This window comes from Geotrypetes seraphini, chromosome 1, assembly GCF_902459505.1.
Source record: "Geotrypetes seraphini chromosome 1, aGeoSer1.1, whole genome shotgun sequence".
NCBI classification, from domain to species: domain Eukaryota; kingdom Metazoa; phylum Chordata; class Amphibia; order Gymnophiona; family Dermophiidae; genus Geotrypetes; species Geotrypetes seraphini.
Window position 1 is genome coordinate 534151268 of NC_047084.1, and position 22071 is coordinate 534173338.

A 22071-nucleotide genomic window follows, 5' to 3' on the forward strand; every position below is an offset into this window, starting at 1 on the left:
CTCCTATTGAAGTGCTCTTTGTTTCTCAAAGGAATAGGTCTCAAAATATGGCTTCATGACAGAAGGCTGAGAGGGTAAGGTTTATTCTGTTGCCGTGCTTAATAATACTGAGCACCCACTATAATCTGATATTTTTCCCAGCTAATTAAGGAGAGAGAAAAAGCATCTTCCCACTAGAACTGACCAATAGTCAGACCAATAGTCCATCTAGCGCAGCGGTCTCAAACTCAAACCCTTTGCAGGGCCACATTTTGGATTTGTAGATACTTGGAGGGCCGCAGAAAAAAAGAGTTAATGTCTTATTAAAGGAATGAGGTAAAACTCTTTATAGTGTATAAATCTTTCCTTTTGGCTAAGTCTTAATAATAATATTATAATTTATAGCTAAAGAAACATATGATCAAGAAACTGTTTTATTTTACTTTTGTGATTATGATAAACATACCGAGGGCCTCAAAATAGTACCCGGCGGCCGCATGTGGCCCCTGGGCCATAGGTTTGAGACCACTGATCTAGCGCAATATCCCATCTTCATGGTGACCAATCCAGGTCAAGTACCTGGAAAAAATCCAAATAGTAGCAATATTCCATGCTAACGATCCAGGGCAAGCCGTGGCTTCCCTCATGTCTGTCTCAATAGCAGACTATGGACTTTTCCTCCAGGAACTTGTCCAAACCTTCCTTAAAACCAGCAGGCTGGTTCCACAGGTCCACCCTGTGAAGCTGCAGTCCAGCGCTGTGGAAACCGCTTCATTTCTCAGGAAGAGAACCCCTGTGAAAGGGGTCTCAAGGCACCAAAGCCACCGAAAAGGACAAATATATGCAAGAAGCAGAACATATCAGAAGCACTTCTGCACAGTTCGCTTGCAAAAATAAAAACTGCAGAGAACTCTGTGTTCCTCAGCTAAGTGGGAGGAGAAGAGAAAAAAAAAAGGGTGGTTTTCTGCAAGACCTGGTTTGCGGGTTGAGATAAAACATCTATCGTACCGACTCCCTAGTAGATATAACTGAAATACCTGGTTTGATCTGTGATATAAATACTGAATTTAAAAAAAAAAAAAAATCAAAGAAACAAAAGAACTAAAAGAACCAAACTGCACACAGGTATCTGATTGCACTGTATCATGAATAAAAGAAGACTGTTAATTTAACGTTTATGTGCAGTGCTAGGAAGGAAGCTGATAGGGTGTAGCATTCTTTGAATGATAGTTATGGTAGGCATTCTTGAGTTGCTTGCATCATGCAATGAAGTCATCAGCAGTGTGTGGCTGAGGATCCTAGCTGTCCATAGAGAACCAAAAGTTCCGTTTGGCACACCTGCAGAAAAGACTAGGTAGGAAGTTCATACCTTTTGTTCTACTCTGCCATCATCCCTCATCTTCCTATGGTATACAGGGCAAAGGTTTGAAGAAGCAGTATACCAGGACACCCATAAATCCTGCTTTCTGAGCTACCCTGGTCCTGGTGAACTGCCATTAAGAGGCACAACAGCAGCAGAAAAACTATTAGCCCCATGTCCGAGGCATCTCTTTCTTCCATACCAAAGGTTTTCTCCACACACTATCAATAACCAGGGATATGGAGGGAGCATGGATAGAACTTATTTGGCCCTTCCAAGCAACTATTTCCACCACCTGTTTCTGTATTCTCTTTGGTTTGACTCATTCACACATAGCTAGAACAGGTGACCTGGTACTGGTGCAGCTTCTGACATCCAGACACCAAAGATATTGTAAAAGGTCTGGTGCCAATGCAGCTGATTGAATATGCTGAACTGTAAATGCAAATATTGTTTGTCTAGTGAAGGATTAGCCCTGACCATCTCTACAATACTCCTCTCCCTCTGTGTCTTCTAAGTGTAGTCTAGTTTAGGAGTAAAAAAGGAATATGGCAGAAATGCAAAACAGGGAGAAAGGAAAAGCCAGGACTATGTTATTTGCTACCTGATCTCAAGGTCAAGAGGTACCGAGAAACCTGGAGAACAGCTAAAAGGAAGAAGGCCAAATTGAATGCTTGGCGATTTTCAATATCAAGTTGTTCCAATTCATCATCTTTATTTTTTTGTATTTATTTATGTTAGGTATTTATATACCACTTATAGCCTAAGCGGTTTACATTCAGGTACTCAAGTATTTTTCCCTATCTATTCCGGTGAGCTCACAATCTGATTAATGTACCTGGGGGCAATGGAATGTTAAGTGACTTGCCCAGGGACACAAGGAGCAGTACCATATTTTGCAATCCTTTTGTTCTTGGTGCAGGAGGTAATGGTGCTGGGGCCGCTTGATAACAGTGATCAGATTTGATATAATCCCTGGAATAAAGTTCACATAGGAAATTCAATACAACAGCATTTAACTTTGAAAAAGGAGACTCTGATAACCTGAGGAGAATGGTAAAAAAGAAACAGAGGAGCAGCAGCAAAGGTCAAAAATTTACATTAAGTGTGGCTGCTATTCAAAAATGCTATCATGGAAGCCCAGACTAAATATATTTCATGTGTTAACCTTTTCCTATCATAATAAATTTTACGTTATGCTGGTTCCAATCGTAATTATTTTAGCAAAGTTTTGTATTATTCACCGTTATCATTTACGGTTATTGTAAACATAATGTAAATAAGTCATAAATCTGTAAATTCAAATATTTTGTGTTCCTAGCTCTTTATTAGTCCATAGAGACTGTTTATCCACTGTCTATGTCTTCTTAGTCAGCTGAGTTGCGAGCAAGTTTATAATCCACAAGAGTGTGATAGCGTTCAAAGCAGTCAACTGGATGAAGGCCAGGTTGTCTTGAACATGTTTTGCAGAAGAACATGGTATTTTTCCTTTCACCTCTTGCTTTTCTATTACTGCACACTGCACAGTCCTTTGACTTGTCTCCTTCCAAGTGTCCAAGCCAATGCTGCTGCTGGTTGAGCCTCTCCAATCTGTCCAAAGTAGATGGCCAGCCTCTCTTCTTTCTCACGTTTCAAACATCTCCTACCAGCTGTTCTATCATGTTCCTGCGATAATCCAGGTGAGTGATTTGTTTCTTCCCAGTTGCTTTATAGTGCATGTTTAGCAGAATGAAGCTGTTTACAACCGAGACTTCTAGAAGCCAAAAGAATGTCTTTCTCCACCACTTGACAGATTTTCTGGAGAAGTTATACAATGTGCACATGTGATCTGCACAATCAACAGCTCCCATTTCCCTTGTATAGTCAACTATAACTGTAGGCTTTGAGATTGTCTCTGTGCCACCTTTTATTCTTCTCTGTACCTGCTGTGTGTCATTGCTGTGAAAGGTTGACAGCATATAGACTGGGCGTTTATCTTGCCACTTGAGTACCATGACTGTTTTTGTGACATAGGCCAAAATCTCAAAACGTTTCATTTTCTTCTTCTTCTTCATTTCTTCTGGAAGACCTTGTCTGTTCCTTTGCACAGTTCCTGTCAAATGAATGTTCAGCTTGTATAGTTCAACTGCCAAGGTAATGCTGGTGTAAAATCTGTCTGTGTACAAATGGTAACCGCTGCCATCTGACTTTTCCAACAGTTTGTTTACAAGATGCAGAACAATACGTGCTGTAAAACCGAGCTTGGGTTTGCATAATGACTGTGTAGTCTGTTTGCCATAGTATGGCTTAAATGCAGCAATATAACCAGTTTCTGAATCTACCAGAGTATACAAACGCAAGCCCCATTTTGTTGGCTTCTGTGCATTGAACATTTTATATCCCGTGCGTCCTTTGAAACCGATTGTTGTCTCATCGATTGCTATGTCCTGTCCTGGGATAAAATAATCCAAACATTTTGACTGGATATGATTCTGCAACTCTTTTATTTTATCAGTATTCTTTGCAGTAACAGATGATGTGTGCAACATCCAGTGAATCTGTAGAAATCTGTCACGTGAAAATACATCTGCAAAGAATTTCATGTGATCGAGCCACCGCCTTGAAAAGTAATCTAAAACATTCGGTTTCTCATTTATGGCCATGTTCAGAATAACACCAATGTATGCTCTTATCTCATCTGCTTAACGGCAGTCCATTTTTTCCATATAGATCTGTCTGATAGATCCAGTTTTTCAATGCAGGAATGTGCATAGGACTTGGGTTTTTTTGCAATTTCTTCCAAAACATCACCAGTAAAAAACAACTGGAAGAATCCGAGCTCATCTTCTGGCACGTTATTGTCAGTCAGCTGGAAACCAGGTCTTCTAACCAAAAACTGAAAGTGAACAAAGTTATTTCCAGAAGCTCCAACTTTACGCCATTCATCACCCTCCTCCTCAGTCTCTTCAGATTCTGATGCTCGAGTATCGTCAACGTCACTCGTTTCCCCCTTATCGCTACTGCCCGCTACATTTTCTGCATCAAAGTCCGAATCATTATCCAACTCAGACTCCGAACTACTTGGTAATAAATTCATTTGTGCCAAAACTGCAGCCCCAGTCATTCGTTTGACACGAGAACAGCAACCTCGTTCTGCCATGTTTACTGTTCGTTCAGCTGTCAATCAAACCTCCTCGCGCTGCCAGCAAGCCTCCAACCAGGGCGACCCTAGTCACGTGACCTAGAGGTGTGCGCCGAGTTTGTCCCATACCCTGGGATGAACGATAGTTAGAGCAGATCATTTCTACAATGGCCCAATAGATGGGACAAATGATAGGTAGAAGGTGTACTATATGTCCCATGCCATGGGACATATGATGGCAACGACATTTTTGGAATGTCCCGTCATCCGGGACACACGATAGGAAAAGGTTAAAAAAGGAGAAAGGAAGAACAAACCGCAGTCAGCGTGGTTAACGAGTGAGGTGAAGGAAGCTATTAGAGCTAAAAGAGAATCCTTAAGAAAGTGGAAGAAGGATCAGACTGAAAATAACTTTATACAGCACAAGGAATATCAAGTCAAATGCAGGACGCTAATAAGGAAAGCAAAGAGGAACCTCAAAATGAAGATTGAACAGGAAGCAAAAACACACAGTCAAAAAATTTTTTTAGGTATATTAAGAAGCCAGGAAGAGAATCGGACCACTAGATGACCAAGGGATAAAAGGAACTCTCAGGGCAGTGTCAGGCAAAATGGTAGAGACTATTATAAAGAACAAAATAACAGAACATACAGTATACATAAGCATGGATTAATAAGAGAAAGACAACATGAATTTAGTCAAGGGAAATCTTGCCTCACCAATCTACTGCATTTCTTTGAAAGGGTGAATAAACATGTGGATAAAGGTGAGTCGGTTGATATTGTGCATTTGGATTTTCAAAAAGCATTTGACAAAATACCTCATGAAAGACTTCTGAGGAAATTAGAAAGTCAGGGGATAGGAGGTAATGTCCTATTATGGATTAAGAACTGGTTGAAAGAAAGAAAACAGAGAGTACCGTATTTTTCGCTCCATAAGACGCACCTGACCATAAGATGTACCCTAGATTTAGAGGAGGAAAACAAGAAAAAAAACATTTTGAACCAAATTCTCCCTGCCAGGCTCTGCACCCAACCCCACACTCCTTGCCAGGCTCTGTACCCTGATCCCCCTCCCTGTCAGGCTCTGTATCCTGTCCTCCCTCTGGTGGTCTAGTGGTAGGCTAGAACAGGGCACAGGGCAGGCAGGGATCTCATCTGTACATAGGTTCCTTGAGTTCTTAAAGTCAGTCCTGAGGGGTCTGCCTATTTAGACATGATTGGAAAAATAAATAGATAAAACTGGCTTGACAGTGGTTTCAGAGCGGCAAGAGGCTCTTGTCAATTTGCTTTTTGCATCCTATGTTTGTCTTTTACCTTGTTCTGCTTCTCTGTGGGGCTGGCTGGATTGTTTGCTGGAGAGCACTACTTCTCAATGCTCTAACTGCTACTCCGTCTGTCAGCATCATGCACTGGATGTGTCAGGGCAGTACTCCTTTTGTCCTTACCTTGAACTGCCCGATCTTTCTCCGGTTTCATTGGTCTGGTCTCAATCTACTTCAGTGGCAACACTTTTAGCAGTACATTACAACAGGGAGGGAGTCATGCCAGCAATGCCGATTTCAGCGGAAATGACACCATCTTGGCTCCTGCATCAAGGCCTGAGCAACTTCTATGGCTCTCTCCCCCGGGGCCCTAACTCGGTGCTGCAGTGGGAGGGTAGCCGGCAGCTGCCGATGCCGTGGGAGTGAAGGAGGCCGACAGAATTGGTAGACAGAAAGAGATCTAGGCTCCCGATGCTGGAACGCTGCCCCACACTGTCACCAACGGCAGTAGCATTGACCACATGAGTCCTGTATGCCGAAAGGGGCATAGCCATGCTGCTCAGGATCTGGCCCGCTCAACTGGAGGACCCTGTGGTGATTGAGGAGACCTCTTGGTGCTGTTCTCCTGTTTGGACTCCTCCTGCCTCAGTGGAATCGCACAGTTGTATGGAACGGCAGTATTTGATGGCCTCCGATCTTGGGCATTGTCTCTCTATCAGGCAGTGACGCGGGTCCAGGCAGGCACACGAGGGAAGTACTGGGATTTAAAACAGGTATGGAAGGGGGGGGTTGTGGTATTCACAGTCCTGGTCATTTGCGGAATTTTCCGACCATGAAGGGGAGGCAGGAGAGGGCAGCTGAAGAGGCAGGAGAGGGCAGCCGGAGCGCCGGCGAGTGAAGGCAATCACTCACTGTATGCTCCGACCGCCTCTTCCTGTACTAAAGTCGGGCCTCACCAATCAGCAGCTGTCTTTCCCTTTGGTCCAGGCCTTTCTCTCTCTAGTCTTTCTTCTGCTTACAACCCCCCCACTTTTTCTGCCTCTTTCTCTCCTTCCTTCCTCTCTCCCTCCTATGTCCCCCTCACTGCCTTCCCTTTGTCCCACCCCCTCCCCTGAAGCCAGCTAGCCTCCTGCCCTCCCGTCTGCGTCAAAGCCAGCCTGCCTGCCTGTCTGCCTCCCTCCCTTAAGTGCTGAAGCCTTGCCTACCTCCATCTTCTGCTTACAACCCCTTCCCCGGTCCGCTGCCGCTGCTTCCCACCCACTGCTGGAAGGGAAGGGCCATGCGCTGGCCCACAAGCTTTTCCCCGACGTCAATGTTGACGTTGGAGAGAAGGACCGGGCCAGCCAATCGCTGCCCGGCTGGCTCAGAACTTCCTCTCTGACGTCAAAATTTATGTCGGGGAGAAGGCTTGTGGGCCGGTGCCTTGCCCTTCCCTTCCGGCAGTTGCAGCGGTGGCGGGCGGTTAAGTTGGGAGAGATTGTAAACTCTGAAATCCCCTGTCCCGTTGTCCCCATGCACAGCTTTGGGACGCTGTCTCTAAAAACGGGACATTTTGGCGTCCCGAAGCTGTGCGTGGGGACAACGGAACAGAGGATCTAAAAACAGGATGTATGGTCACACTCATGTGTCCTTTTTTTTGTCTTCACAAATATGGTAACCCTAGATTTGGCTTGATGGACCCTCAGTCTGTAAAGTCTATTGTTCTTATGTCTTTATCTGATCCACATAGGCTCATAATAAAAAAGACTTTAAATCCAGCTAATCTTTACTATATTATTTTACCAAAACATGTAAAGGTATCATTACAATAAAGTTTATTGAATCTTGTATAAACTAAAGAATATAAGAATTCTTTGACCATTCATCAAATGAGTACCAGAAAAATTCCAGAAAACTATAATAGAAACAGAAATGTATTTCCACTATTGTTAAAAAAGCAACTAAAAATAGGGAATAAAAGTCTTCCTATAAAATAATAAAGAAGAAAGTATAATCCTGGGACAATACAGTGGTATGGTATAAAAATGCGCTATATTTTATTATCAGGTCACAAATATTGCATGAAAAGAGAATTTTTATGAGTTATTGTGTTGTTGTTTTCTTCTTGTAAGCACTTAAGCATTTCTTTGGAAACACTGTCATAAACTGTTATGCTAATAAAGTTTCTTGTATTGTGACAGGAAGCCAGCACAGACCTAGGTCTCTTCTCAACCTACCTTGCTCCTCTGGTCTCTCCTAACAGCTAGGAAACCTCCGTACTTCAGAGCCTTAAAAAGCCACCGTCACAATAGCGGGCGGAGTCGGCCCGGCTGGCTTTCAGCTGTGAGTGGTTAAGCAACGGAAGCATGTTAGGTTGAAGCGGTCTTCTTTTTCCTCTCTACTCCATCGCGCGCTACTGTCATTCTGCGGAGGGCGGGGAGCGCGAGCTTCAGCGCGTCTGGAAACCGGTGGTTGCGCAGTAGGAGGTGGCCGTAGAGGGCCGGTCCGGACCGCGTTTCTACTCTCGTTTTAGCCGCCGTCAGTTGCGGCAGGAGGAGGTGAGAGTTCAGCTCCTGGGCGACCTCAACGGTCTATTTGACCTGGCCATTTGTGCTGGAGACAGCTCGTAGAACTCGGAACGGGGCAGCGCACGACGTGTCCAGGAGTGGGCAGTACTGCCTCGGAGACAGGATTGGGCGTTGGGAGGGGGAGGCAGAGGATCTTGGCGCTCGGCGGCAGCGACTCTCGCCCTCTCTTGAGGGATACGCTGGGTGGATCTCGTTTTGGCGGTCCCCAGGCACTTATCTATTCCTTATCTTTTCCTTCCGCAGGTGTGTGGCGAGACTTGGGGTGGGGGGAGGAGCTCGCATGTGCTTCTTCCCCTGCCTTGGGTGTGCCCGCCGGTGACGCGGAGGCGGCAACCCCCTCCCCCCCCTCTTCCCGGTCCTCACCAGCCTCGGTCCGTGCCGCCATGGATCTGAAGACGGCCGTGTTCAACGCCGCCCGCGACGGCAAGCTGCGGCTGCTCACCAAGATGCTGGGCAACAAGGGCTCCGGCGAGGTGGCCTTGCTGGTGGCGGAGAAGACGAACGGTGCCACGCCGCTGCTGATGGCGGCCCGCTACGGTCACCTGGACACGGTGGAGTACCTGCTGGAGCAGTGTAGCGCCGCCGTGGAGGCGGGGGGCTCGGTCAGCTTCGACGGCGAAACGATCGAGGGCGCGCCGCCTCTGTGGGCCGCCTCGGCCGCCGGCCACCTGCGCGTGGTGCGCTCGTTGCTCCGCCACGGCGCAGCCGTCAACAACACGACCCTCACCAACTCGACGCCGCTGCGCGCAGCCTGCTTCGACGGCCACCTGGAGATCGTGCGCTACCTGGTGGAGCACCGCGCCGACTTGGAGGTGGCCAACCGCCACGGCCACACCTGCCTGATGATCTCCTGCTACAAGGGGCACCGCGAGATCGCTCAGTTCCTGCTGGAGAAGGGCGCCGACGTGAACCGCAAGAGCGTAAAAGGTGAGACGGTTTCAACAAAACAAAATTTTTTTTTTTAAAAAAAAGCCAGTATTTTATTGGCTTCGTTCTGACCTGCTCTTGTCTGCTTGGGACTGGGTAAAACAAGGATCCCTGCGGACCCCATGCCCTGCGCGTTTAGTTCCATGGGGGTCCGCGTTTTGACTTGTACCTATGCTGATTTATTTACTGTTAAATGGTTGGGACTGTTGGCGCTGCATACTGTGCATGACTTTCCTAATGTCTCATCCTAGCTCTTTTGTTGTGCCTAGCTTTTCTGTACCACAATGCTTTCTACATGGGGGCTCCATGGATCCCGCAGAGCTGAAGCGCACGGCCTTAAACTTTTTAAGGATGTGCGGTAGAGATCGTCATGGTCTTTGGGGAGGGGGAGGGGACCCCACAGGATCCTCGTTTTACCCAATCCCATTGTAGTTCCTGATTACCTGAAATAAATTAGGTGCAGTTATAATTATAGCGCTGCCCCTATGATGAGGCATCTTGTAATGTGTCTTTGATTTTGTTTAAAATAATCAGTTTAAAGCAGTGGTTCTTACTAATTATGTTGGGGTCCCTTTGGATCCAGATGATTTGAAGGCGACTGAGTGGAGGAGGGTGTAGCTACAGATCCATGCAGCCTACAAGAAAGTATGTGGATCTAGACCAACATATTAGTGCTAGCTATCTAGGTTAACAATCTATGATTCTTAGTCTTTTTGTGTGTGTGTAGGGGGGAAACATTTTGAACCAAAACATTAATAAGTAACAAAAAAAATAGTTGATCCGTTCAGACCAAGCTAGCCTTTATACCGCCATCCCCTCCATCTGAAATACAGGTTTGATCTCCTTTCAAATCTTCAAAAGAGGTGCCAGGAGGACATGTGAAGAGGGAAAGCAAGATTGTTCATACTCGTGGAAATGAGTATGTGCTGATCTCAAAAAAAGAAAATGGACATACCCAATGTATATCCGGGTCTTCCCTAAAATGTTCTCTCGGGGGCCTTAATCAGAGCTGCCTGATAATATTTGTACACGTGTGGGAGACCAACCAAACCCCCCCCCCCACGCACACTTTAGATTTCACCAGTTGTAATGTTTCCCACTTAATTTTAGGTCTCTTCCATACCCAAATAAAATATCGTGATTTGTTTTCAATTCCTACTCTTTATTTGATTTGTTTCGTGGGTTTGCCCAAGTGCTGCAGATCAATTCTGTGGGTGTGATCCTTCGGTGGGAGATCGCAGACATTTTAAATTTTGTCTGCTTCTGGAGGGTGCTCTGTAAGCTTAAACTGCAGTAAGCCCTCTGGACAGACTGCAGATTGGATTGGGTCTCCGGGATTGGGAGCCATCTCTCCCCTGGTTCGTCTGCAAAGGGGTAGAGCACAGGCTGCTGTGGTTCCGTGGAGGTATGCCAGAATCTGAACCGGACTGTGTGTCTTCCCTAATTTCCCTGAGGGGTTCTGGTGGTTGTGATCTGTGGTGACAGGGAAGGTGAGGCAATCAGAAGACCTGAAAAGTCCAGTTTAATCATCTGAGGTACTGATCTCCTTGCTTGTACTGTGTATTTGCGTCATAGACTTTCATTGCAGCACTTGTGGTGTCTGTGAGTCAGAGTTTGGTGATTTTGGGGAGTGCTGAAATCAGGGTTTTGGGTGGTTTCCCTGCATGCCTGGTCCCCCCCCCCCAACCTGTAAAATCGCTTTTTTGTTTTTTTGCGGTTCCCTGCATTTTTCCTGGGCAGTTTTAGGGCAAAATCAGCACCCATGGTGGCCATCTTGGATTTTCTTTAAAGTTTTCAAAAGTATATTTTTTGGACTTAGAAGCTTCATTTTTGCTCTAAACTTCACAGATGGCCACCTCAGGACAGCAGAATAGCATTTCAGAGCTTTCTTCAGACCCCGCTTTGAAGGTGCAGTGCGCCAACAGTCTTCCAACTTCCGGCCTTCCGTCCCTCCCAAGAGAAAATTATCACACCAGGTCTTTGGCGAGGCTCCCCCGGATCGGGGAGGCAGCTTTCGGCCTTCCTTCTGGAATGACTAAAGATAACCTCGGCCAGTGGGTCCTGGAGATACTCGGGGAGGGCCTTTGACTGCAATTCTTTCAGTTGGTGGTGGACTTTATCTTGTCCTCTCCCGAGGGAAATTCAGACAGGGCAAGCAAGGTGCACGCTACGGTGTGCTGGTTACTGGATCTGGCTGTCATAGAGCCGGTTCCAAGGGAAGACTTGGGCTCTGAAGATTGCAGACCAATTCTGGACCTGAAAGCATTCAATGCATTCCTGTGAGTTACATGTTTCCGGATGGAATCGGTGTGTTCTGTACGAGCAGTAGTGGCGCCTAGGGAGTTTTGGTTTCCTTGGATCTTGCAGAAGCGTACCGCCACATCCCGATATTTCCGGATCATTGGAGGTTCCTGAAGTTTTATGTTCTCATGAGGCATTTCTAGTTTGAGCTTCTACCTTTCAGTTTGGCGTCAGCACCCAGATCATTCACCATAGTCATGGTGATAGTGGCTGCCCATCTGCGATTACTGTGTGTGATAGTACATCCGTACCTCGACAACTGACTGATCAGGACTCCCTTGAGGGTGCAGGGTTGCTTGTTGGTTCACCAAGTGGTGTCTGCTGGAAAGCCTCGGATGGGTGATCAATCTGAAGAAGAGTCGTCTCAAGCCAACGCAGGACTTGGAGTACCTGAAAGTCTGGCTCCACACAGGAATGAACTGGGTATTTCTTTCAGTATCTAGAAGACTCAAACTCAGAAGTTCAATTTGGGACATGTTAGCAGTCCCAGCACCGACGGCCTGGTAGTACCTGTAGGTGTTGGCTACCATAGATGTGATTTCTGTGGGCGAGATCTCCCCTATGTCCCTCTTCAGTTATCCCTTCTGACACGGTGGAATCCCCAGAGATGCGCTGGGGCTGAAGTTGCCTTGGTTGGTTGTGGCACGTAGCAGTATGCTGTGGTGGTTGAACCTGGTCACTCTGAACAAGGTGCTCCCTCTGAACAAGGTGCTCCCTCTTGCGGGTCTTGGACTGGGTGACCCTGACTATGGACGAGAGTCTCTTTGGATGGGGAGCAGTTTGCATATCTGTACTGGTCCAGGGCCCCTGACGGCAAGGGAGTGCAGATCCGGTTAGCTCTTCTGAGAATTCAAGGGAGTCTCTACCGGAAGGCCGTCTGTGTGTTCTTGACCAATGCGACAGCTGTTGCCTAAGTCAACCATCAAGGGGGCTTGAGGAGTCCCCTGCTGGGCTTAGGCTCAGATGCTCTTTGCTTGGGCGAAGCGTCATCTGTTGGTTTTGTCCATGGACCATGTGGCCGGCATAGACAACGTTCAGGCAGACTTTCTCAGTCAGGCTGTGGACCAGGGAGAATGGTCCTTGTCCAGGCTAACGTTGAGTCCATAGTGTGCCGCTGGGGAACTTCTGTACGTCTTTCCCCCGTGGCCCATGATAGGGCGCTTGCTACGCTGGGTGTCCTCTCACAGGGGTCTGGTGATCTTTGTGGCTCTGGTCTGGTCCAGAATACCTTGGTACGCAGACCTTGTCAGGCTGAGCTCAGAGAGGGGTCTGCTTCCTTGCCATCGGATATTACTCACGCAGGGCCCAATTGCACTTCAAGATCCGACCGCTTTGATCTTACGGCCTGGTGCTTGAACGAGCGGCCTTGAAGCCCAGAGGTTATTTCTCTGCGGTTATCACTACACCCCTTCAGAGCAAGCGGAAATCAACTGTATCGGCCTACGCAAAAGCCTGGAGGTGCTTTCAGGCTTGGTGTGCGAAGGTTCAGACGGGCCCTTTGGTACTGTCAGTGGCTCAAGTTCTGGATTTCCTGCAGGCTGGCCTCAGGAAGGGTATGGCAGTCTCTTCGTGCCGTGTCCTGATTGGGGGACTTTCCTGTTTAAGTCTCTGGCATCTCACCTGGATGTTGTCCGGTTCTTGAGGGGAGCTGGGAGGCTGCAGCCTCCCTTATGACCGCTGTGTCCGATGTGAACCTGAATTTGGTCCTATGGTCTCTGACTCGTCCGCCCTATGAACCCCTGGTTGGCATCTCTCTTAAAGAGTTTGCCATTAAGACTTTTTCTTGTGCAGTCACTTCGGCGTGAAGAGTGTCAGAGCTTCAGGCTCTGTCGTGCAGAGATACTTTTCTTTGCATCACTGTGTCATAGGAACATAAGGGTGACCCGGTTGATATTGTATATCTGGATTTTCAGAAGGCGTGAACAACTACTTCGAAAAATTGTGAGCCATGGAATCGAGGGTGAAATACTCATGTGGATTAAAAACTGGTTGGTGGATAGAAAACAGAGAGTGGGGTTAAATGGACAATACTCGGACTGGAAAAGCATCACGAGTGGAGTGCTGCAGGGTTCGGTGCTTGGACCCTAGCTCGCCAAAATATTTATAAACGACCTGGAAATTGGTACAATGAGCGAGGTGATAAAATTTGCAGACGATACGAAGTTATTCAGAGTAGTGAAGATGCAGAGGGATTGTGAAGACCTGCAATGTAATATAACACACTTTAGAAATGGGCCGCGAAATGGCAAATGAGGTTTAACGTGGATAAGTGTAAGTGATGCAACAAAAATCTTGTACACGAATACAGGAAATCCGGTGCGGTTCTCGGAGAGACCCCCCAGGAAAGAGACCTGGGAGTACTGGTTGACAAGTCAATGAAGCCGTCTGCACAATGTGCAGTGGCTGCGAAAAGGGCGAACAGAATGTTAGGAATGATTAAGAAGGGGATTACAAGCAGGTTGGAGAACATTATCATGCCGCTGTACCAGGCCATGGTATGCCCCCACCTGGAATACTGCGTCCAGCACTGGTCGCTATACATGAAGAAGGACACGGTACCACTCATAAGGGTCCAGAGAAAAGCGACTAAAATGATTAAGGGGCTGGAGGAGTTGCCATACAGTGAGAGATTAGAGAAACTGGGCCTCTTTTCCCTTGAAAAGAGGAGATTGAGAGGGGACATGATCGAAATGTTCAAGATAATGAAGGGAATAGACTTAGTAGATAAAGACAGGTTGTTCACCCTCTCCAAGGTAGGGAGAACGAGAGAGCACACTCTAAAGTTAAAAGGGAATAGATTCTGTACAAACGTAAGGAAGTTCTTTTTCACCCAGAGAGTGGTGGAAAACTGGAACGCTCTTCCGGAGGCTGTTATAGGGAAAATCACCCTCCAGGGATTCAAGACAAAGTTAGACAAGTTCCTGCTGAACCAGAACGTACACAGGCTAGACTCAGTAAGGGCACTGGTCTTTGAGCTAAGAGCCGCCGCGGGAGCGGACTGCTGGGCACGATGGACCACTGGTCTGACCCTGCAGTGGCAATTCCTATTTTCTTGAGATACCTAGAGGCCACTAATGATTGCCGTCTTTTGGATCATCTCTTTATTCTAGTGGGCCCTGCGTGCTGGGGTCGGCCTGCTTCTAAGGCTACCATCTTGCATTGGATACTTGTGGCCATTTCCGCTGCCTCTGATTTAGCAGGGAAGAAGCCTCCCATTGCGGTGAAAGTTTGCTCTACCAGAGGCTTGGCTACTTCTGTGGTGGAGTCTATGGTGGTTTTGCCTGAGGAGATTTGTAGGGCGGCCATGTGGGCTTTGATTCATGGTTTTATCGGCTTGATATGGCAGCTAGGGGTGATGCGGCCTTTGGTGCTTCTGTTCTGGCAGCGAGCTCATCAGCCCCCCCCTCCCCTGAGAATTGGGACTGCTTTGATACATCCCACGAGTTCAGCCTCCAGAGGGATTGTACAAGAATGAAAGATTAGGTTTCTTACCTCTACTAATCTTCCTTCTTATAAATCTCCACTGGAGGCTGAACTCTCAGCCATCTGTTTTGTCCGATTCGCAGATCGCCTCTTCAGTTGCTGTTAAGCTGGATTACTGTATTTGACCAGACTCGCTAAGAATTCCATTCTTGTTCCCTTAGGTTGGGTTCAAGGGGTGTCGGGGTTCCTGGGTTGGGCCCCATCTGAATTTCAGGTTGTGTCTACGTTAGGTGGATTTCTCTGTTTTGCAATTTGTACATATTCAAATTTCTTGTGTGTGTGTTTGATGTATTCATGAGCAAAATTGACTGGTAGCGGGAGTTCCCGCATCCTCGTCTCTTTTTCTGTTTCCTGTTTACACTGGATATCACTGGCTTTTTGACAAACTTAGTATGACAGGAAGCTACCAGGCAGTTAGCCTAGAGGAGAGGGAACAAGTTTTATTTGCCCTGCAGCCAAGGCTAAAGAGGATGCAAGATCCCACGAGTTCAGCCTCTAGAGGAGATTTACAAAAAGGAAGATTAGCAGAGGTAAGAAATCTAATCTTTCATTATACCTTCTAGTTTTACCAGTTTTTCTTCTCTGGAATAGATTTGGTTCTATATTAATACCTTCCATGTATTTAAACATCTGTATCATGTCTCCCTTATCTCTCCTCCTCCAGAGTATACCTATTTAGGTTTTTCATTCCCTTCTCATATTACTTTTGATTCAAGCCCCTTACCATTTTCATTGCCTTCCTCTGGACCGTTTAAAGTCTTTCTTTATATTCTTCACCAGATATGGCCTCCAAAACTAAACACAATACTCCAAGTGTGGCCTCATCAATGACTTACAGTTATATAAAAAAATTAGCACACCCCATGAAATATTCAGTTCTTCTTAAGAAATGTTCGCATATCGATGTCAAATCTTTTTTTAAAAATTTATCTCTGGAAAAGAAAGTGATGTAATTGCAGATAAACAACAAATATTTTCCTTGATTTACTCATGAAACAAAAGATATCCACAAAAAAATTCAATCCAGTCCAATCTGTTGTGGTATGGTAAGCCGATCCACTAATTTCTTATTGAGTCCTGTCTCCTTGCAAGTGGCTTGCTCCTCCTGGACTGTATTTGGCCAAGTTTGGCAGGATAACTAGTCTTGTCGCTTGTTCAGTCTCTAGAGGTACAGCGCAGCTTCGGCTGCCTGGTTATCCGAGCACAATTTACTACATTTCTCTGCTTCCCGGAGACCGCATTCCATGGACGTCGGGCACTGTATCTCTTGGCTAGCTCCCACCCCTTTGTTGAAAGTGGCTCGATGCTTCTCTGGCAGTTCGTTATGGCTATTTAGCAGGACAGAGGTCAATTTTGCCTAGCGGTTTGCTTGCCTCAGCATTTTATGGCTCTGTCAGACAATAATAATAATAATAATTTTATTCTTGTATATCGCCATACCCAAAAAGTTCTAGGCGGTTCACATTCATTAATTAAGGTCCGCGGTGACACACGGATTTACAAAATTTTAACAAAATTACAGGCAATGAAGAGGGGGGCGTGGGGAACTCTATAACTGAGATTTAGCAGAGGTAACGGTAAGACAGAAGATAGGGTTGGTAAGCGATAACGAGAGTGAGACCGAGGGGGGGGAGGAGTGGGAGCAGAAGGAATGGGGGGAGAGTGGGAAAGGGGAGAAGCAGGGGGCAAGGGGGATTAAAAGCCCTGTTCGCGGAAGAGGTGCGTTTTGAGAAGTTTTCTAAAACTAAGGTAAGAGGGGGCCTCGAGTATCATTTGGGCAAGCCAAGGGTTCAGCTTAGCCGCCTGGTAAGCAAAGGTTTTGTCGAGAAATCTATTGAAGTGACATAATTTTAGGGATGGGAAGACGAACAGCTGGATTCTGCGGGATTTCTTGTTGGTGAGATTCAGAGTGAAATGGTGATTGAGGTAACTAGGTAATAGGCCAAAAACTGTTTTGTAGCAGAAGCAGGCAAATTTGAATAGGACTCTGGATTCGAAAGGGAGCCAATGCAGTTGGTGGTAGAAAGGCGTGATGTGGTCCCATTTGTTCAGGCCGAATATGAGGCGGACGGCAGTGTTCTGGATCAATTTTAGTCTCCTCATGGTTTTCTTCATGGAGCTCAAATAAATGTAGGACTTAGAGGAGACAATGGGGGGGTCTCAGCCTAGCTCTGCCTTATGGGACTTCCTGGCTGTTCCTGTTATCTTGAATACTCCTAGGCATCATAGATCTTGCCTTCTAGTCCATTGATGTGCTTACTATCTGGTTTGCAGCCTCTGCCCAGGTATGATACTGTTTCAGAGTCATTTTACCCTATGGCTCTGGCATTCAGATGTCGGCCCTGGACTAGTATGTGCCATTTTTCCTTACTTAACATTTTGTCTGCTTGCAGTACCTTCCTCAGGTGGTGGCTTCCTGACCACAGGGCACAAGATAGGTATAGAAACCTGGAAAAGTGGAGACTCAGAGGAGACATGATAGAGATTTTCAAGATCATGAAAGGCATAGAGAAGGTAGAAAGGGGCAGATTCTTCAGCCTATTGGGTTATTCCATGTCAAGTGATCAAGGGCTCCCTGCATGACCATCACGGATTTTGATAAAACTTTATGCACAAAGTCCCACATGTATCAAACGAACTTTGGTAAAGTTTTAGTTTCGCCTGTGGAATATTCGTGGAGATATAGCCATTTGTTTGACCCCATACTGCAATGACATACAGTACATAGAAACATAGAAAAAAAGCGTCAGAAAAGGGCTATAGCCCACCAAGTCTGCCCATTCCAGGTTCCCCCCCCCTCTGAATTTACTCCCTTAAAGATCCCATGTGAGTATCCCATTTTTTCTTAAAATCCGTCACGCTGCTGGCCGTTATCACCTGGAGTGAGAGTCTGTTCCAATGATCCACCACTCTTTCGGTGAAGAGGTACTTCCTGGAGTTGCCATGAAACTTCCCTCCCCTGATTTTCAGCGGATGCCCTCTGGTGGTCGAGGGTCCCACGAGCCCGAAGATATCATCTTCTGACTCGATGCGTCCCATGATGTACTTATACGTTTCAATCATATCTCCCCGTTCTCTTCTTTCCTCAAGTGAGTACAGCCGCAGTTTCTTTAGTCTTTCTTCATACGTGAGATCCTTGAGCCCCATGACCATCCTGGTGGCCATTCTCTGAACCGACTCGATCCTCAGCACGTCCTTTCGGTAGTGTGGTCTCCAAAACTGAACACAGTACTCTAAGTGAGGCCTCACCATGGCTCTGTACAACGGCATCATAACTTCAGGTCTCCTGCTGACGAAACTTCTGCGGATACACCCCATCATTTGTCTTGCCCTGGAGGAAGCCTTCTCCACTTGAATGGCAACTTTCATGTCCTCGCTAATGATCACTCCTAGATCGCGTTCCTCCGTGGTCCTAACCAAGGTCTCACCATTTAGTACATAAGTTCTACATGGGTTTCTCTTGCCCAAGTGCATTATCTTACATTTTTTAGCATTGAAGCCCAGCTGCCAAGTATTTGACCATTGCTCCAGCAGCAGTAGGTCGTGTGTCATATTATCAGGTAATAAGCATCTGCCTACTATATTGCAAAGTTTGGCGTCGTCAGCGAACAGTGATACCATTCCTCTAAGACCTTGCGTCATATCTCTTATGAATAAGTTGAATAGAATCGGGCCCAGGACCGATCCCTGCGGCACTCCACTGATCACGTCCGACGCTTCGGATGGGGTACCGTTCACCACCACCCTCTGAAGTCTACCGCTCAGCCAATCCCCAACCCATGCAGTTAGAATGTCTCCCAATCCTATCGATTTCAGCTTGTTCAGTAATCTTCGATGAGGGACGCTATCAAATGCTTTACTGAAGTCTAAATATACCACGTCCAGTGACTCTCCGGCGTCCAGTTGTCTAGTAACCCAGTCAAAAAAGCTAATCAGATTAGATTGGCAGGATCTACCCTGGGTGAACCCGTGTTGGTGTGGATCACGGAGTTTTTCTTCGACTAGGATTGTGTCAATATGCTGTTTGATCAGTGTTTCCATGAGTTTACACACTATAGACGTGAGACTCACTGGTCTGTAGTTTGCTGTCTCTGTCCTGCAGCCCTTCTTGTGGAGTGGGATTACATTGGCGGTTTTCCAGTCCAAGGGGACCCTTCCTGTGCTTAGGGAAAGATTGAAAAGAACAGATAATGGTTCTCTGCCAGGACTTCCCTTAACTCCCTGAGCATTCTGGGGTGTAGGTTATCCGGTCCCATGGCTTTGTTTACTTTGAGTCTTGATAGTTCGTTGTAGACACTACTGGGCGTAAATTCGAAATCTTGAAACAGGTCTTTCCGGTTATCTCCCGTCTGAAGCTGTGGACCAGCTCCCGGCGCTTCGCGGGTGAACACTGAACAGAAGTATTGGTTTAGTAATTCTGCCTTCTCAGAGTCTGATTCAGCAAAGTTACCGTCCGATTGCTTCAAGCGTACTATCCCATCTTTGTTTTTTTTCCTGTCCCTGATATAGTTGAAGAAAGATTTATCCCCTTTCGTGATTTTCCGTGCTAGATCTTCCTCCATTCGGAGTTTGGCCTCTCTGACTGCTTTTTTGACAGCTTTGGATCTGTCTAGATAGTCCTCTTTTGCCCCCTCTCTGCCTAAGTGTTTGTAGGCGATAAATGAGTCTTTTTCTGTTTAACTAGGTCTGAAATTTCTTTACTGAACCATTGGGGTCTTTTGTTTCTCCTGCGTTTACTTACTGTCTTTATGTATCGGTCTGTTGCTTCATGTAGTATGGACTTCAGAGACGACCACATATCCTCCACATTGTCAGTTTGTGCTTGTTTATGTAGTTCCTGATGGACAAAATCTGCCATGCGGTTGAAGTCTGTGCCTCTAAATTTGAGAACCCTTGTTGCTGTGTTTGTTTTTGGGAATCCTTTCTTGAGGTTGAGCCATACCATATTATGGTCGCTGGAGGCCAGTGTGTCTCCTACTGAGACTTCCGTGACACTATCTCCGTTGGTGAGGACTAGGTCCAGTAACGCCTGGTCCCTGGTGGGCTCCAATACCAATTGCTTGAGACATGCACCTTTTATGGAGTTTAATATTCTTTTGCTGCTACCCGTAGTCGCGGAGAATGTGTTCCAATCTGCATCTGGCATGTTGAAGTCTCCTAGCATTACTGAGTCCCCGCGCAGTGTGATATTCTCTATGTCCTCAATTAATTCCATGTCTTTGTCCTCCTGTTGCCTGGGAGGTCTATATATCGCACCAAGGTATAGGCATTTTTCATTCCCTCTGGCCAGATTCACCCAGAGGGATTCCCCGGTGTATCTAACATCTGTGATTCTGGTGGTTTTGATGCTTTCCTTAGTGTATAGCGCTACCCCTCCTCCCAATTTACCCACTCTGTCGCAACGAAGTAGGTTGTACCCTGGTATAACCATATCCCACCCATGCGATTCCGTGAACCAGGTTTCGGATATCGCTATCACGTCAAGATCGGCGTTTGTTATCTCAGTCTCTAATTCTAGAATCTTATTATCCAAGCTGTGTGCATTAATATACATAGCCCTCCATATCTGTGAAGAGTTTACTTTATTAGTTAGTGTGGCTCCTAAAAATTCAGTGATATTTCTCCCTGACTTATCATGGGTATCATTGGTACTTACCTTAGACTTGGTAGTGTGAGTGCGACTTGCCTCCTCAGGGTGGTTTCTTACTGCTCTGGGACATTCTGACAACTTTGAGACACAATATCTCACGAGCTATGTTTCCAAAAAAACTGAAACTTAGCTACCCTGCACAACTTTTGGAGCTCTATTCAGTGCTACCAATAATAATTTTTGTCGAGCACTGAGTGAATGGCTGAATTACTGTAAACTTGGCCGAAAAAATTAGTGCTCCAAAAAAAGTCTTAAGTTTGACATTACTTAGCTCCCACAATAATTGAGTAATAAATGCGAAATTTGGCGCATAATGTCTCAGTACAACGTTGTTTTCAAAAGTACAATTTCAACCTCCAAGCTCTTTCCATTAGTTTACAAATTAAGTGTAAAGTTGCTAATTTGTGTAAAAAGGCCAAAAATAGGGTATTTTCAGCCTGCTTTTACAGAAAAATACCTTTCAGAAACTCTTTCAAATCAGTCTCATTAGAGCAGGGGTGCCCACACTTTTTGGGCTTGCGAGCTACTTTTAAAATGACCAAGTCAAAATGATCTACCAACAATAAAAAATTTTTAAAACCCCCACAAAGCACACTGAAAGGCAGAGAAAATGTTAATTATCATTCATATTCCGGGTTTTTTTCAAAGAGGTCAAGGCAGATGACTCTATGCAATGTCATCTCAATAACAACCATACAAAAATAGACAAATATAGCCCCTCCCTTTTTACTAAACCACATAGCAGTTTTTAGCGCAGGGAGTTGCGCTGAATGCCCCACGCTGCTCTCGACGCTCATAGGCTCCCTGCGCTAAAAACCGCTATTGTGGTTTAGTAAAAGGGAGCCATAGTGCAAAATATAGACAGCAGATATAAATTCTCAAAACAGACACATTTTGATCACTAAATTGAAAATAAAATCATTTTTCCTACTTTTGTTTGATGATTTCATGAGTCTCTGGTTGCACTTTCTTCTTCTGACTTCTTCTCACTTCACTCTGGCTGCACTTCTTCTGACATCAGCCCACTCCTTCTTTCAGCCTCCTATATGCTTTCTCTCTTCCATACCTCATTCTCTCCCCCAACTTTTTCTTTCTTTCTCCCTGCCTCCTGTTCTTTCTTTCTCTCTCTCTCTCCATGCTCACTTTCTTTCTGTCTCCCTGCTTGCCCCCTTTGTTTCTTTCTCCCTGCCCTCCCCCAAGCCACTAGGTTTGCCGTCGCCACCGGGGAACAGGCCTCCAAGCCACCGCCCCCCAAGCTCTGCATGCAGAAGCCTTGCACTGACCAGCATTCTGCTCCCCTTCAATTCTGATGTCGGAGAGGAAGTTCCGGGCCAGCCAGGCAGCGATTGGCTGGCCCAGAAATTCCTCTCCGATGTAAGAATTGATGTCGGGGAGAGGAATGCTGGTCAGCGTTAGGC

The 22071-nt window shown here is 46.2% G+C and overlaps 1 protein-coding gene across 3 annotated transcripts in view; it reads left to right on the forward strand.

Annotated features, from left to right (window-relative positions):
- Positions 1 to 7920: 7920 nt before the first annotated feature.
- The window catches only part of FEM1C (fem-1 homolog C), a 31533-nt gene continuing 17382 nt past the window's right edge, over positions 7921 to 22071 (forward strand). Inside the window, exons 1-2 of one of the 3 annotated variants that reach the window (XM_033929073.1) lie at positions 7921 to 8047; positions 8536 to 9219. In XM_033929073.1, the coding sequence (XP_033784964.1) occupies positions 8676 to 9219 (544 nt within the window). In that variant the 5' untranslated portion in view covers positions 7921 to 8047; positions 8536 to 8675. Of the gene's footprint in view, positions 8048 to 8071; positions 9220 to 22071 lie in introns of those variants that run through there. The other 2 variants (XM_033929071.1, XM_033929072.1) reach the window with 2 other exon arrangements.